Source organism: Pundamilia nyererei, unplaced genomic scaffold (genome assembly GCF_000239375.1).
Source record: "Pundamilia nyererei isolate P.nyererei 1_Seehausen unplaced genomic scaffold, PunNye1.0 scaffold00004, whole genome shotgun sequence".
Taxonomy (NCBI): domain Eukaryota; kingdom Metazoa; phylum Chordata; class Actinopteri; order Cichliformes; family Cichlidae; genus Pundamilia; species Pundamilia nyererei.
Genome location: NW_005187405.1, coordinates 4,488,627 through 4,506,734, shown reverse-complemented (window position 1 = coordinate 4,506,734; position 18,108 = coordinate 4,488,627). Strand labels below are relative to the sequence as shown.

At 40.3% G+C, this 18,108-nt stretch overlaps 1 protein-coding gene across 2 annotated transcripts in view; it reads left to right on the top strand.

Annotated features, from left to right (window-relative positions):
• Positions 1-12,124, top strand: part of gpc1b (glypican 1b) — a 60,973-nt gene extending 48,849 nt beyond the window's left edge. For both annotated transcript variants that reach the window (XM_005721272.1, XM_005721273.1), the window contains exons 7-12: positions 4,231-4,396; positions 4,570-4,700; positions 6,246-6,371; positions 6,710-6,843; positions 8,012-8,187; positions 8,537-12,124. In XM_005721272.1, coding sequence (XP_005721329.1) covers positions 4,231-4,396; positions 4,570-4,700; positions 6,246-6,371; positions 6,710-6,843; positions 8,012-8,187; positions 8,537-8,739 — 936 coding nt within the window. In that variant the 3' untranslated portion in view covers positions 8,740-12,124. The remainder of the gene's footprint in view (positions 1-4,230; positions 4,397-4,569; positions 4,701-6,245; positions 6,372-6,709; positions 6,844-8,011; positions 8,188-8,536) is intronic.
• The last annotated feature ends 5,984 nt before the right edge of the window (positions 12,125-18,108 follow it).

The following is an 18,108-nucleotide window of genomic DNA, read 5'->3' as shown; positions in this document are numbered from 1 at the left end:
AAAAAAAAAATGCTGCTGGCAACAAACAAACATCAGCAGCTCTACTAATGTTTCTGCAAAATAACGAGTAGCATTCAGTGACACCCGAACAACATTACTGCGAGATCCAGAAATCCAGTCACATTCACTGTATAATGACAGAGTTATGTAATTGAAAAAAAAAAAGGGGGGGGGGGAGTGTGTGTGTGTGTAAATAAACAGAAGAAAAATTAAAAATACTTTTCCACAGGGTTCAGTTTTGATTCTTTTCCCCTCAGATCAGCGTTAGCAGAAGCAAGACACTCTGCGAAGCATGGCCTCGGGCTCAGCTTGCCCCTGCAACTACAGTTAATTCCCTCTCCACGCTGAAAAATGTCTCCCTAGGCTGTGAGGCAGGTTAATTTCCCCCAAGAGAAATGATCCCCTCTTTGTAAAAGGCAAGAGTAAGGTTAAGATGAGAGCGAGACTGAGAAATAATTTCAGGGAGGTGGCCGGTATTGATGCCCCTGTGAAAAATATCTGCTGTCAGACAGTGGGCAAGCAGAGTGGAGAGAGATGAGGTTCAGTGAAAAATGCTTTGAGGAAACAGATCCTGTAAAAAAGTATGAATATTACAGGTATTTCTTTGATAACTTTGTGCTGTGAATGACCACGAAAGGGTAAAGGGCGAGAACTACTGTGCGACACATCTGGATGCAAAGGAAACAAATATATGTGATGCTCTTTCCTGTCACTTTAATGTATGCGATTAGTTTGTGGGCGGTGTCAGACGTACAAAGACCCGGGGTTCTTGAACTAACGTACCACATGCAGAAAAACAATTTGACCTTTTTGCAAGTAAGCGGAGGAGTAAACAACAGAATACATGTGGGGAATGTTGCAATTGCTATTCATGATCCATCAATGCTATTTTAATGAGCATCTTTTTTAGACAAACATATTCATATACAGACTGAACCCCAGCGCTGAAAGGTACTAAAAATGTGCACACACATTTCTCCCGGAGTTACTACGCCTTTTTTAAGGCATGATCCTCGACCACTTTGCCAGTGCTGAAGAGTAGTGAGTGATGAGTTCACTGAACAAGGGTGGCTGGGGGAAACGAGTAAATAATTAGCGCAGCTTTTAACAAAATTACAGAATGTCATTTCAGCGCTAATGCCAGGGTATTGGAGCTGCTGCGTTCTGAATGAGGTCATGGAGTGCCTTCTGTCCTATTTAGAGTAGAGCACTCTGTAGTGCAAGAATAGTCACGATGGGCACACTTGGTCAGTCTGGTTTTAAAAGAGAATTTTCGGCGTGTTTCGAAAAACACGCAAGGCCAAGTTTCTTCCGAGTCAAGGCCTCTCTGATAGGATTTGACTGGACGAGGTGCAGACATCAGCCAACTGTTCAACTTCACATGTATAATTTGTGCGTTTGTCTGTGTCGCTGTCCTCCCAGCACACAGTCACAGTTGTGCTGTACTTATGCAGATTGGAACAGCACTGCGCTTGATAGGAATAAATTAAAACAGTGAGAAAAATGTGTGTGTGTGTGTGGGGGGGGGGCAGATATAGGAAAGCTTTGACAAAATCCAGCTTCCTCTCGTATCCTTATCTTCCTACTCTCTCATTTTGTGTGTGTGTGTGTGTTGTCTTTAAATTCTGCAGCTCTTCTCCTTGTAAATTGTGAATAGTAGTTTCTGTTTGTTTCCCACAACCACACCCTGCTGTGTCCTCTGTCTGTGGCTGTATCTTGTATATAAATTAATTTTAGCTTTCCCCTCCATTCCAATGAAATTCTATTAGCAGTAGATTAATGCATGTGCATTAATGAGACAGCCTCTCTTTTTAGAAAAAAAAAAGTGCACTGAAACTTGCAAAGAGGTCAGTAACTGAAGGTGTTTACTGTAGGCTGCTGGAGGAGGTATTAAGGCAGGATAAGACAAAATTCCCTCTGTGTATGTGTGTGCCTCCAATCCTTGTAGTCCTCCACAGAAGTTTGTTTTCATAAGAAAGATGAAATGAATTCCCGATAAGCCTTAGCTGTGGTGGCAGGTGATGAAAGAATATCCTTAAAGGATGCTGTGAATAGAGTAAAGCAGAGAGAGAGAGAGAGAGAGTGATAATTTTAGAGATGTTTTTATAAGACAGAAAAAAAGGTGTCAGCAGGAAGGTCTGTCTGGCTTTCTGGTTGAGTATTAATTCCTCCCTTGCTTCGCTTTGGGCTGCACCAGTTGTTACGTGTGTCCTTAACTTTTTTTGCAGACTGTTTTATTCCCTCGGGTAAGGGGAGAGTAGGAAGTAGGCCACGCGAATTGCTCACTCTGGAGGCAAGGAGTCGGGATCAGCTTGTTCTGTAACACAAGGGAGGAGAGGCTGTCCATATATCCTTACTAATTACAGAGGAGAGACAAACAGAAAGAAAGACGGTGTGTCTTCATGGACATTTGCTGTGGGCAATGTACAAACAGGTATGGGAAGCATGCAGTGAGGGTGAAGCGAGGACGATTTAGAGTATGAAAGAGACATTCAGGATCCGCATGTGCGAAAAATATCAAGGAATATATGTCGAACTTTATCAAACCGAGATGGGTTTCTGCACTCCAGTAGGAATAAGATATGGGTTGTATTACTACTTAGAATTTGAAAGCTTTTACTTTCCTAAAGCCAGGTGTGCCACAGTTTCCAGGCTGCCAGCCTTGGGAAGTTGTCAACATTAACCTCTAACAAGCAACACAGCAGAACTGCACATTTCACGTCTCTTGTGCAGTGCCAGTGATTCCCAGTATTGACACTGCATGGATGATGTAGGAAACACTCGATTAATCTCTTTTCAGGAGGATTTCATTAACATCTCCCAGTTTTTGTTTTTTTGTTGTTGTTTTTTAAATTCCCCTCAGTTAATCTAATAGCGTTTTAACATCTGTATCTCTCATTTTCAGTTATTCTCCCCAGTCCTCGCTGCACACTCCATTCTTCTCTTTCACCAAAAAAAGCAATTTTCTGACTCATCCCTGGTTAACAAGAACTAGAGTACGGATGGGAGGAAGGGAATAAAGGAGGGCAGGGACGAGGATCTGACTCATGTCTCAAATGACTTGAGATCAGGCCTGGGAACACGGTTATTCTTTTTCTGTGTCACTTCTTTGCTGTCCGTGTGTAACTGAGACCAATTACCAAATTCTATCGATCCCTTTTTACACACAAGTGTTAACTAATTTACAGTGCTTGTTTTATTTTTAATGTGGTTTAAGATTTTATGTAGAGTTGATAAAGTGTCAAAATAAAGTTTTGCAAGTCAAATCTTTGATTACATTTCAATGATCTTTCTTGATATTATCATTAAAGTAGCTACTGACTACTTATAGTACTAAAATACACACCCATAAATGTTGCTCGGAAGCTGTTTTTAGGAAACAGTGCTATGGACTTCAGAAATCAGTGCTAGCATGAATAAGAACAGTTTCGTTTCCCCTGATATCAACAAGCATCTGTAGAAAAATATCTGAATTATTTTCACACATGAACCCTATTGTTGTCCTATTTTCACTGTATATTTGTTAAAAGCTGGTTTTAACTATGACTTTGCTGTTGGAACTGCAGTTTCCCGGAAAAGCATTAGGCTGGCCCAGATGTCAGCTTAGAGAAGCTTTGTATGCGGAGCTGGACTCGTTCTGTTGCTCTCTCTCTCTCTCTCTCTCTCTCTCTTTCTCACACACAGACACACACCCAACACTTCCTTAGGTTTTGTATGCATAGCTGTACTCTCTTGTGAACAGAGCTTACTGGTATTAAGCCAGTTTCACTTTTCACGCACGAAGGCCTTTTCCTGGGGGAACAGCCTTGTGGGATAGAGGGAAGAGTGCAAGAGACAGGAAGGATAGAGTGAGAGACTGAAAATACTTGTATGAATGTCAGGACCTTTTCATCGCATTCGAAACAAAAAGCTAATTCTTGCTAAGTAGTTTCCAAGGAAACTGTGATGAAAGAGATCCTGGTGCAAACTAAAAAAAAAAGGTCATCATGGGAGGTGACCTCCTACTGCTGCCACTGTCATTGTGTAGCTAAAACAAAATGTACATTTTCACATCTTATTAAAACAGATCATTTTCCATATTCATGTCTTCTGTACAAAAGCAGTTTAACAGTTTAAATAGTCAAACGTGCAAAGTTTTGTCTCTCATGTAAGCTTAACCAAACAGTATTTGACTTGATTTTTTTTTTAATCAAAGTGGTGCATGCTTATTTATATCTCTGTCTTACCCAGGTGCCAATGAGCCAGGAGTGCATGCGAGCCATAATGAAGATGACTTACTGTCCCCACTGCCGTGGGATGCCGTCTGCTAGACCTTGTCTGAACTACTGCACCAACGTCATGAAGGGCTGTCTGGCCAACCAGGCTGACCTCGACACAGAGTGGAGGCACCTAGCAGGTGGGGCGCACACACACTCCCTCATATGAATCCAGTTTAACCATATGCCCAGCTCAAACGTTCAACCCACACCTGATTCTAATAAAGGGGAGTCACGCTATCAACACACTGAGGCCCTACATATGAAACACTTCGCACTTTCTTCACACTAACTGTGCCTCATGGCTCTTTAGATACAATGATCCAGGTGGCTGACCGTTTAGATGACCCTGCTGGTGTGGAAAGTGTGATCCTCTCCCTTCCCAGTTACATATCAGAAGCTATGAATACCATGATGGAGAATATAGCCAGCATCAACAGCAAGGTCAGAACACACACTGGTACACGCATACAGGTCGAAACGATGTGATCAGCATTTACTGTGCACCTCAAAAAGACATCAAACGCTACTGTGAGCTGAGCCACAGTCTTAAAACCATCATCGACAACTGAAATGAACACTTAAGCTAACTTTCAGGTGGTCCTACTTGTTTCTAGTTTCTGCTAACAATGTAATTACTAATTTGGAAAACTTTTGGAAACATAGATGTGAATTGAAGCATTGTTTGCTTTTTTATATGGGTGAAAGTCAGTGAAGAAACACTGGTAGCTGACGTTTGGCTTTTTAAAGATCCTTAGCACTTGGTAATGCCGTAAAAATAGTAGTTAGCAATCAAAAGAATCTGAAATCTCTTAAAAAAAACACAAACTAATAGAAATAGGTTCCCTCCAAAAGAACATTTGGACTTGAGTTCACATGCTGGGTCACTATGTGACTTCATTGCCCTGCTTTGTATATGCAGTTAACACATTTCCTCCCACTACATTAATGCTGTTATCATGCTCCACATATTTGATTTCAAATGAAGGCATGTGAGTCATGACAGAGCCTTCAGGCCAAGCAATTACTTAACTTTTTAATGGTGCTTGGGTAACAGTTTTATATGAGCCTTAAAAACAACTGGCAGCACTGAAAAACTGACTGATTAGTTTGGTAAAGGTGGGAAACGGCGTGGACGTTGAGAGGAAAGACAAAGCTTCCTCTGTGCTGGTTAGCTGTTTAAGAGGCTGGCTCCCTTGAGGTTAGCAGTGGACTGGCGGTCTGCCGCTGACCTGGTCCTGTATGTAATCACACACAGCTTCACCCTCTGATCTTCATGTAATATGGCGCGCAGAGTTATAGTGTTGGATAGATTATTTCCTATCATATATAATCGACTGATGTCAAAAGCCATATGTTGTGTTACAAGCTTTCCTGACGAGTTATGCCAAGTGCAGATATTACACTGCGTAGCCAATATGGAAATATATGCCACTGCTCTGTAACTGAGTCAAAGCCAAACTGTTAAGCTGCTTACTCAAACCCCAAAACAAGGAGTTTATCAATTAATTTTTGATGTTGTGTGAGTCATAATAAAATTAATAGCAGCTCAAGATAGGATTTTCTTTTTAATAGTTACAGTGTGTGTGAAGGTTCAAAGTCTTGAGGCTCCTCTAAGCAGGCCAGGCTGGATGACAGATTGACTGCAGTTTTTACTGTATTCCCTGAGCAGCATTTATAAAATCCAAAGCCCCTAGGGACGAGTAATACTTTCCGAGTTGTGAATCATTCTGCTAAAGTGATGCGGTCGTTGACTCACGAGGTTATGCACATAAACAAAACAAGTTATTATTCTTGGTTTATTTTTACTATTTTTATTTTTTTTAATATTAGATATAGTAAATACATAACCCCCCCCCACACACACACACACACACACACAAAAGAATAGAAACCCTCTTTTTGTTAGGACTGTTTCAGCTGTTTATTAACGGCTCCTATGCCATTTATCTTCTCATTCAACATTTCGATTTGCCTTTTCCTCCCCAGCTTTTCCAGACATGTGGCAAACCCAAGGAAGCAGGAACCACCAGCACAGATGATGAAATCATGAAGCGAGGGACGTTTACAGTGGAGGACAGGTTGGAAGCCAGCTCTGACAAAATCGAAAAATTGGTTAGTATGTACCCAACTGAATTGGCACCTTGTTATTGCTCTCTGATGGCCTAATCTGTCCCATTCATAGTGATGTTTTTTAAAGGAAGAGTCATTGGTCATCAAGGCCAATCGAACCACTTTTGCTGTTCAATTTCACCTACGCACAGATAACTATGAAGTGATTAGACGGGAATGAATACTTGGAAGGATAAATGTGTCAGATGACTGAACACTGCAGTTGGTTATTGAGGGACCCAGAGTGTTTCTTATTGTTGGTGTGTGACAGCATACTGTGACTTTGGGGGGGGGGGGGAGTATAAATGCTCATGAATGTGCTCTCAACAACTTTGCCTCAGGTGTCTGATGTAAGAATAATACTGGGGGACAATAGGCCATACTGGACTTCTCTCCCAAATCTCATCTGCAGTGACAGAGTGGCCACTGGATTAGGGTCCGAAGACAAGTGTTGGAATGGCAACAACCGTGCCAGGTAGGGAATATGAACCCATGAAGAAATTATTACTTCAACACAGAATTCCAATGTTGTGAAAAAGTTTTCCTTATTCTTTCCTGATTTCTTGTTCTTGTTTTTTTTTTTTGCATATTTTTACACTTACATGTTTCAGATGATCAAACAAATTTTAATACTGAATAAAATTTAAAATGCTATCCAAAACTACCATTATCACATTCCCTGGAAAACTGAGTTCAATTTCACTAACCACTGTCAGACCTGCTGAATCAAGAAATTACTTATACAGAATCTGTCTGACAAAGTGAAGCAGGCTTAAAGGTCTAAACAATGATTCATCCAGGAGGTCACAGGAGAACAGCATCTAAAGACCTGCAGACCTCACTTGCCTCAGTTAAGGTCAGGGTTCATGATTCAGCAATAAAAAAGAGACTGGGTGGAAATGGCAGCCATGGGAGATTCCCAAGGAGAAAACCACTGTTAACCAAAGAGAACAGAAATTCTTGTCTCACATTTACCAAAAAAGATCTTGATTTGCTGCTTCAGGACCTGGATGACATGCCATAACTGATGGAACCATGAATTCTGCTCTCTACCAGAAAGTCCTGATGGAGAATGTTTGGCCATCAGTTCATACCCTGAAGCTCAAAGAGAATCTGATTATGATGCTTTGGCATGACCTTAAACAGGCCATTCATTCTCAAAAACCCTCCAATGCGGCTCAATTGAGATCATTTTGCAAAGGAGAGGGGGCCAAAATTTCCCCAAAGCTTCTTTCCCTTTTTTGAACAAAATCATCAGTTAAAAACTGCATTTTTATTTTCTTGGGTTATCTTTGTCTAATATTGAAAATTCTTTGATAATCTGAAACATGTAAGTGTGACAAAGATCCAAAAACACTAAGAAATCAGGGAGGGGGGTGAATACTGTGCTATATGCACAGTGTTGTTGTATGCCAGTCGCTCTGTGGTCCTGTTGCATTAGCTTAAAGTATGGCTTTCTTCTTGTTTTGAAACATTTTGTCACAAGAGCTAATTGCGTTACACTCATCTTGAGTCTGCTAAGCTAATGATGACATCTTTAAAGAAAGCGACTCTCCAGAATCCTGGAAAATCCAGAAAACGAATTGCTTGATTGTGCACACTTCCACCTGGTGCTGAGCACGCTGGCTGTTAACTGTTCACAGGTACCTTCCTGAGTTAATGAATGACGGCTTAGCCAGTCAGATCAACAACCCTGAAGTGGAAATTGACATCACCAAACCAGACATGACAATACGCCAACAAATAATGCAGCTGAAGATCATGACTCACCGCCTGAAGAATGCTCTAAATGGCCAGGATGTGGAATTTCAGGACACCAGTGAGTAATCTTTATCATCTCAGCCCACAAGAAACCTCAAATCAGATGACCTACTCATGATTACATTATTGTAACTTCTCTCAAATTAAAGAATAAAAAATAAAGAAACAGACACACCTCACCTGCAACTCACCCTGTCTGTTCTGGTTTCATTTTTCATACCACGTAATTTAAGTAACTCATGACAATGTTGACTCATAGCCGTATTCTCTTTGCCCCTGAACAGTCAATGCCAAATTTTTACTGGCAGTTAAACAAACACTTTATGTGCACTGTATGGTTAATAGGGTTAGTGACAGCTTTATTCCTGTTGGAAGAGTGAGCTCATGTCCGTACCCTGTGTCTATAGGTGATGACTCCAGCGGCTCAGGAAGCGGGTGCGCGGATGACGTGTGTTCCCGGGGTACACACCTTGTTCTCCCCATCACTGACCGACCTGTGGCCATTCCCTACCCTCCAGAAAACAAGAGGGTGAAAGGCTCAGCCATGCAGAACCTTCCCTCCATCAGCATTTACCTGCTTACACTGCTCATTTTGCTGCTCCGGCGATAATTGACGAGGTGGAATCTGCCAACTGGGACTGAGTCTGGGGCACCGGGGGTTGGGGAGAGTTTAAAGGGGGAGGGAGGAGAAGTTGGGGGTTAGTTAGCTTGCCAAAACTAAAGAAATCTAAAGAAACAACAACAATAAATCACATGGATGGACTTCCTTTTGGTGTTGGATTGGAGCAAAATGGAAATATGAGTACTCATAAACGTTTTTGTTTTTTTTGTTCTGCTCTCATCTTTTATTCTTCCTATACTATGACACCTTTAGAGCTGGTCTTTTTTTTTTTTCTTTTTTGCATCTTCTAATGTTTGGTTTTTGGTGTTTGGTTTTCTCTGAGGTTATATCTGCTCCTAAAGCGAGTGCGAGACTGTATTGCTAACAGTATGTTGGTGTTGACACCATAGGGAGAGGGAGAGTCGAGCTTTTTGCAGTGGCACCCAGATACTACGTGTCGGTATTCCACTTGTGACCGTGGGAATTGTTTATTTATGATTATATTTGTCCCAAAATGATTTAATCACATTTAGATATTTATAGGAAAAAGAAAAAAATATCTGCTGACTTTAAAAGGAGAATTATCTGGACAGCATGACCCATCAAACCTCTTAATGCATTAAGCCTCACAGTATCATTACTTGTATGCACTCGCTCACACAGTGAGGTTGAGAGCACTTAGCGTCAGCACTTTTGCCATTTCATCATGTAATCTGTAATAATAGCCGTGATCACAGTCACACTGGCACGATCGCCCGGTGTAGGAGTAACACGGTCTGTCCTCTACTCCATCCGTCCACTTATTCCTACACTCTCCATCCCACCCTCCTCCCCCGGCCCCACCGAGATTGTCTCCCTCCCTCCCTCTCTCCAGAACCTGCTGGCAGTGTAGCATCAACTCAACATTCTGGTCTAAGCAAAGCACGTGCTCGGCTGGGACAGGTCTCAGATGGAAGCAGCTTTTCGCTATAGAGTGTGCTACGTGGAAAGGAGGTGTCGCGTTAAGATGACCCCTGTGACAAAGGATTGAATGAAATGATCTTGGAGTCTTGTAGCACAGCAGAAATGCACACAAAAGCAGAGGCTCCGCTGTCCTGCTGCACTTCTTTTAGTATTCCTTTTACATTCACAGGAGAGCAAAAATATAATATGCATAAAATTTTGTGGGTTCCCCGCAATGGCCCAGTGTTCCTGTGATTAGCATCATAATTTCAGTATCATCGATTTTCTTTTTTCATGAGTGATTGCCGCAGCGATCCATATAACAGTAAAAGCCACACTGTGCACGTCTATATTTTTGATTGCTTCTTTGCCATTTTGTAGAAGGGGGAAATAAAAAATTAAAAAAAAACATGCTTTTAGTTCCCAAAATTTGATAAAAGCAAGATCGTTGTGTGCTCTTACCGCTTATTTTTTCATCATCTGTCAGTATCCATGTCCGCCTTTCATTATCTGAAACATTTCTATATCGGTGCCTATTTTTTGCCAACCTCCTCTGCCCTTTTCCCCACTCATCAGTTATAATGACCTTTAAAGCGTTCCTCGTGCTTCTGCGTTGTAGCAAGGCAATATGACAATGACACAGTGCTTCATTATGTGTCAACCTTACTGGGAATGTTATGGGAACACAGTTTAAGGCTTTCTCCCCCCGCCCGATTTGATGCTTGCTAGGGAGAAAACATGTACCACAATTTAGTTCAAAGCAATGCCAGCGTTCTCATTCAGGAGTGCTGCGTGCAGGATGATGGGACGATGCCCGCGTATGTGTTTCGTTTGCGTGTGAATGCGTGTACTTGTCTTTGATTGAAAGCGCAGAAGAGGGATTGACGATAGCGCCTCTTTGAATCGACAGTAGTTCGGATGACACAGAAATGAGATTAACTAAAATGTACTGCACTAACACGGTGTGACAGAGTGCTATTAAACTGACAGTAACAGGAGCTTAATACAACTCGTTTTTCAGAAATTGCATTTTCAAAACTTTCACTGTAATAAATGATCATATGTATTGATGGAATCTCATTTCATGGAACAGCGAGACAGGATGCAGAGGAGTCAAGTGGACATGATTTTTAAAGTACGTCATTACTTCACCTGTGCATTGGGACAATCCTCTATATAATTCATGTTGTGAAAAATCATTTACAGTACATGCACTCCCTGCTGATAATACTCCGAATGCTTTAGGATAGCGTGGGGTGCTGTCAGAGTTTTAGAAGTACATCTGATATATACTTGGTTAGTTTCTGCTCTGAAAAGGGGTTGTTGTTGTTGTTGCCCTATGTGTGACATGACAGGTTATTTTAATGGTAACTTCTTTTTTGATATGCTTTATTAATGAACGATTTGTTGCTGTGTGAATATGTGTGTGCGTGTGTGTCTGTCTGTCTTTCTGTTAGTCCCTGGTTAAGAAATCTGCCTGTGACTGCCTTTGATACTTTGAGATCAGTTTTAAGATTTAAACAGAGAGATGCTATGATGCAAGATGTTGGTGGTGAGGAGAAAAACAACAACTTCAAAAGTACCGTTTAGCAAGCACGCCACATAGGTCCTCTTTTTAAGACTCTCTAGAAAAGATCTGAATATGAATGTGAAGGTGCGCATGCAGCCCTGTAATAATAAAAGGAAGTACTTCAACTGTGATGGTGACATTCCAGTTCAAAGACGATTTACAACTTTAGGCTCACATCTCCAGTTTCAATGACAGCCTCACAATGTCATTAGCTGAAATTTGCACAACCCCTCCCCATGCCCACTCCTTCTTGACCTTTTGATCTCATTAATTTGTTGTTCAAAGCCCCACGCTCCCCTCCCCTTTTATAAAAACCTGCACTTTTATGAGGCCAATAAATGGCATTGTCTGCACAAAGACATCACAAGATGGTTGATCAATATGTGAGTCGACACCTTCCAGAAACAACTATCGATTGGGGGGGTGTGTGTACGTAGATATGGCCCGGCAAGATGTCTCCTGTCTGAGTATGGTGAAACAGTGTAAACATTAAGCCCCCGAGTGTGAGAGGAAGGAGAACAGATTGTCAAGGGCACTGATCTCAAATCAGTGTGTATGCCTCAATCCTGCCTTCGTTCATCACTGTAGGTGGCAATAATGCAAAGCTGATTATCCAGCCATTAAAAAAAAAAGAGAAGAAAAACGAAACAGATTTACTCCCCACTGAGCTGAGACTTGGAGGCACATCTGAAGGGTGCCAGTTTATGAGGACAAAAATACTTTTATTTTTCCTGTTTTGATTTACTTTCGTTTCATTGTTATCGACAGAGAGTTTGTGGTGAACATGGAAGCCAGAAAGAGGTTGAAAAATATCTAAAATGTCTCATTTGCTGTTGTACCTGAAATCTTGTGTCAATTATATACATTGTAAGATTTTCAACAGTCTTGTGTCCTGTTTTTCTTTAATGGTTGGTGTGTTCCATCACAGTCATCGCTCAGCTTGAGCTAGGAAAAAAAGTGCTGGGTCTCCCAGTTGATCGAACCATCTACCTAAGTTGTCTTGTCAGAGTGCAGCGGGGCACACTGACACCTGAAAAGAGCCAATGGGCTCTGGTGATGATGTCAGAGGTGACAGCTGCTGTCTAGTGTTGCCACACAGGAAGAACTGTTCAGAGCACACTGAGTGCTTTGTCCTGTTTCTGTGTGTAGACGATAAACAACCAGCTCCCTCAGGATGATTTTAACACATACTTGAGGGTTATCCTATGAGAGTCTGTAAAGCTACCCTTTTTACATACACCAAAGTGCTTATAATAATATACGTACAGAAGGTAACAGCTTAGTGCAGTTGTGCGGTGTCTCCATGTCTTAAGCTCATTAAGTTACAAATTATATATGTGTGAAACTGGAGAAACAGAAGAACTTGCCATCAGGTAGGAGCTGCAATATTTAAGTATTTCTAAAGCGCTATCCAGTGTACACTCCCAAGTATGTTGGGAATCATATCACAAAATTATTAGTACCCTTTGCAGTTTCTTTTCAGTAGACAGAAACATTTATATTGTGATTCAAACACAATCAGTATCTCTCAATCATTCACTCTACTTACAGCGCACAAAAATGCCCAACTATACTTGCACTGTTCTCACTCTTCTGGCTTTCCGCTTGCCCTTCCCTGTACTTTTATGATTGTTAAATATCAGCTTAATGGGACAAGTCTACTCAACTCAATACACGTACCTTTGCCTTCATGAAGCCACAGAAGTATGGGCTCGTGTGAGAAAAGCTCAAGTGTTTATATTGTCCTCAAAAACCAAGTACACCCTAACTGCTGAGTACACTAACAGAATAAGTATCAGCCAGATGCTGCTAAACAAATGCTCTTGTTTTATTGATCATCGGCGAGTGTGAGCACCTCTATAAAAGCTGAAGTCTTGGCAGTTTGCTGGTCTGGAGCATTCAGATGTGTGTTAACACAATTTCAAGCAGGAAAGAAGTAATTGTTGCTGCCCATCGATCTGGGAAGGCTTATAAGGTCATTTCCAAACAATTTAAAATCCATCATTCAACAGTGGGAACGATTGTTTACAAGGGGAAAACATTCAAGACAGTTGCCAGTCTTCCCAGGAGTGGACGTCAGCAAATTCACCCAAAGGTCAGTCTGTGTAATGCTCAGAGAAACTGCAAAAAAACCAGAGAACTACATCTAAGGGTCTACAGGCATCAGTGTGCATGTTAAATGTTAAAGTTCATGACAGTACAATTAGAAAAAGACTAAATAAGTACAGCTTGTTTGGAAGGGTTCCAAGGAGAAAGCCTCTACTATTTAAAAAAAATAGTAGAGGCTTGCCCAGCGACAAGTTTGGGGAAAGCCAAACACAGCACAAACTATCAGCACAAACACCTCATACCAGCTGTCAAGAACAGTGGTGGAGGGGTGATGATTTGGGCTTGTTTTGCAGCCACAAGACCTGGGCCACCTTGCAGGCGTTGAGTCGACAATGAATTCCTCTGTATGCCAAAGTGCTCTGCAGTCAAATGTGAAGCCAACTAAATTCCTGCACAATAATGTGATAGATAGAAGTCATTAAATAATTACTAAAATGGAATTAAATACTTCAAGTTATTGTTGCTAAATGTGTTTCTACAAGCTACAAGCTACTGAATCATGGGATGAACTTAGTTTTCCACAGGAATCTCTGCAGTCCTGTGGAAAACTCTTTCCCTATGACTGTACTGGTATGTAAAAAAAAACCCAAAAAAAATGCATGTAACTCACCGAGGAGCCGTGAAAGAAATGCATCTCATGTAGAAGTTACAGCAAATTGGATCTCTATATTATTTTCCCAGCAGCAAGTGCAGTGGGTACAATGCCAAACACATCAAATATGTTCATGTCACGATCTAAAACACGAATGTTTAAAATAACACCATTTGGGAGTTGTTATGTCATTTTCTTAAGTGATTAATCACAATTATTTGAGCTTTTTTACAAAACAAACAAACAAACACATATTTATATGTATGTTTTCATGCCAACAAGTCATAAAATCATTGGAGAGAAACTTTTGTAACTTATAAACCTCGTTATCCAGTCTGGAAGTTTGTCCAAAGACACAGGCAGTTTTCTATTTGTTTTTTGGGTTTGTTTTTCCTACATGACCTAAAATGCAATGTCTGGCGAATGTTTTATGGCTTGTTAGTCAGATTTACTCATCTTTTTTCTCGGTTTGATCTCTTTTATGATTTAACTAAAGACGTCCGCTGTCCTACTTTTCCAGTGGGCCTCATACTTGGCTCTCTGAGTTATGTTATTTTTAAATCAGTACTTGTATTTAAGATCAAGGGCTTCCCCTCATCGCCTCTGTCAGACGACTTTATATGAGCTGAGCGAAACTAAATAAAGCTCACAAACACATCAGGCTCAGATTTTACAGTACAGCAGTATATGCTGCCGCCAAGTGGAAGAAAGTGTTTATTACATTTTATTTTTTTTATTCTTTAAACGGGGTGGAGAGATCCACCGTGCAACAGTGGGAACACTGTTGCACTGTTACACTTTAAATTGTAAGTTATCACCAGAATAAGCGGAACTCTTTAAAACTCTTCCCCTGCAGTTTTATAGTATGAGGAATGAGCTGTAGAGATGAAAAAAGCCATTTCAGCTTTAAGTGAATGACGACCACGTTAGGTCACACTGTATACTCCTTATAGTATGACTCAGTATGAGTCATCCAGCTGAATTTGAGAGCAGCTTCTCCTCAGTTTCAAAATCTGCTCCATCATCCTACCTATTGCCAGTCTGATATCTTTATTTTTCATAACTCAAAATAATGTATCCCCATTTTTAATATCCATCAACTGTTATTCCCCCAAAGACTCTTGTGATATGTTATTGTTTGTAACATTTATGAGTCATTTTTGGACTATCATTGTCATCCATCCATCCAGACATAATGTGTTTGGATAAAACAGATTTGTTTAAAAAAAAAAAAGTAAACAGTGTATTATTTCATTGTATCTAAAGCATGAGATATATCCGCATTTTGTCATCTGCTTGAATGGCCTATGTGACTGATCCTGAAATAAATAGCTGCTTATGTGGAACATCTGTGGCACAATCAGAACTGAGCAATTGAATTGCTCAGTTCTGATTGTGTAGAAACAGGATTCCACACATAAAAATGTAGCATCTATAGATGCTACATTTTTATGTGTGGAATCCTGTTTCTAACTTAGGTTACATAAGACTGGAGGGGTTTTGTTGTTGTTGTTTCTCTGTTTGCTTTTTGAGATCATGTAATAGCAGAAGGTGAAAGTCCCATTCAATAGTTTTCAAGGCTTTCTGAAGGTCTGTCAGAAAGTTCACTCTTTAGACGTTCTCTTGCTTTTTTTGAGTCATTTTCAGTTCACTCTTTGTACCTGACCATTTTCAGAACAATAGTCTTTTGTTTGTTAATCCTAATCCCAATCCAAAGAACATACTTTAAAGCCTGATGTAAAAATTTAAAAACAAAATAAATTTCCATGTCTTCATTTAAATCTATGACCCAGTGTTTTGGGGAATCTTGTCCAAATTGTTGAAATTAAGAATACAGAAAAACACCATCAGATTTTAATAGACCATGTAAAACCATCTAGTAAGCATATGACTGGCAACAGCTTTATTTTTTCAGAATGACAGTTATGTTAAGCACACTTCCAGTTGAGCAAAACCATACCTAGGTAGAAAAACACTCAACAGAACATTAGAGCCCAATGTTCAACATTATTGAAGCAGTGTGGGATCACTGAGAGAATGGGGGGAAAGGCATCCAGAGCTTTGAATGTCCTTCAGTAACCTGGAGAACTATTCCTGAAGACTACTGAAAGCAATGACAAGAAAGCTTGCCTAAAAGAGTCAGACTGTTTTGAGGGATAGAACCTTCAAGATTTTCAAGATCATTAGAATTGTTGAACCCTTTTACTTTACATACTGTATTTCCATCCGTTTCAATAACACTCTACACCCAATTCCCATTTTCTGTGCAAAATATACGGAAATAAGGGGTGACTTGACTTTTGCGCAGTATAGTACTCTTTCAGAATGGATTGTGTTAATGTTTCTCACCAGTAAGGGGCAGTGTTGCCTTATCACATTCAAGTGTTAGCCTGGTTTATTGGTTACTTTTCACAAGGCTTCTGTTCTTAATGACAGTCCTCTGAAAGCATTTACAGGAAATCCAAGGCTAGAGCTGTTTCAACAAATCTTGACAGTGCAGCATTGCATGCACGCGCGCGCGCGCGCACACACACACGCGCACACACACACACAAACATGTTTTCTAGAAAGGCATGAAAAATGAAATGATACATTTTTATAACAAATACTCATATTCAAAAACAAACCCACATGCAGAGATCAGTAATACTGGTTTTAATTACGATAAAAATCAAGGGATGTAATGAAATGTAACTGATACTATCAAAATAGCTAAGGGTACTCCAGTGCCGCTCAAGGGGTAAAAGTAAGATACAATACATCAATGGTCTGTATACAGCCAGATGAATACATGCCTAATCTTTAATGTGCATTCCTTCTCTTTCTCTCTCTCCCCTTCACACACACACACACACACACACACACACACAGAGGAGTGCACTGAAGTGTCTCAGTAAACAAGCTGTCACACTGATTCTGCTGCTGAGGAAGAAAAATGGAGGAAAGATTGTTAGCAGCACATTAGATTCAGTGCAGATCTTTAGGTCTAAAACAAAAAGCAAAAAAACCAACACGTTTTATGGTAAACTGTGACAGCTGCGTTGCTGTTACAGAACAAAATAGACAAAATACAACACTATTGGTTGTTTTGTTGGGCTAAAGATAAAACACAGATAATTTGCAAAGGACAAAAAAATATATATATACATAAAAATGTCTTTTTTGGGTCTGTTTTCTATTTTTAAATAACTGATGGGTTCTTCCATACTGGACATTGCTGTTGGCTACAGTATTTTGGATTGAATGGATGGAAGTTTATTAAGGTTGTTATTTGTCTGAGGCAAGGGTGGAGTGTATTGCTGTTATCTAACCATAATGAACTGAATCCATGAAGCTGTCTACTGTTTCTTGGCTCTTTCCTGATAAAAAAAATAAAATAAAATACATTTCATAACCTGGGGGATAAAAACAAGATTGGAACAGAGATCAAGGAGAGGTGCACGTAAAACTGTCTCAGCCATATCCAAAGCACAACAAGTTTTAAATCCAACTTCTTTAGTGATATAGAACTTGCTTTATAAAAAATACAAGACTCCAGTATGCAAAAGTTCTGTCCGGAGAGTAAGAGCCTCAGAGAAATCAGAGGAGGAGTGCAGAGGGAAAAAACCCTTCTATTTATTGATGAATTTAAGCTTTACACTTCTGTCAGGTATCAATGTGAGGAGACAGGACAGCAAGTGGTAAAAGGCATTGTGTCAAAGTGGCAAACTTTGTGGTGGAGGTAATATTTAAATTTCAGGCTTTGTCTACTCTAGAACTGCACCAAGCCAACTACAGCCTGACCAATGACAAGTAACCACACATTCTGGTTTTCATCTTCATGGAAAACACTTCATGTGCTACTATAGCAGGATAACAAGCCCAAACAGACCTCAAAGCTTTACAAAAAGATAAGGAACAATAGGAAGGCTGATTAAATCTACAACAATAAACCAAGAAACAGAAGGAAACAGAGACCTAAACCAAAAGAAACATAAAACACCCAGAATAACTTGGGCAGTCACACAGGAACCACATCAGGAAAACAGAGCCAATAGATAGGACCACACAACAAAGAAGTAAAACAAAGTGTGGTCTTAAATACTCACCTCAGGTAACCAAGGGAAGTGGATGCAGAAGGCTAGAGACACAGCTGAAACTAATTAAATGAGACAAGAAAGTAAAA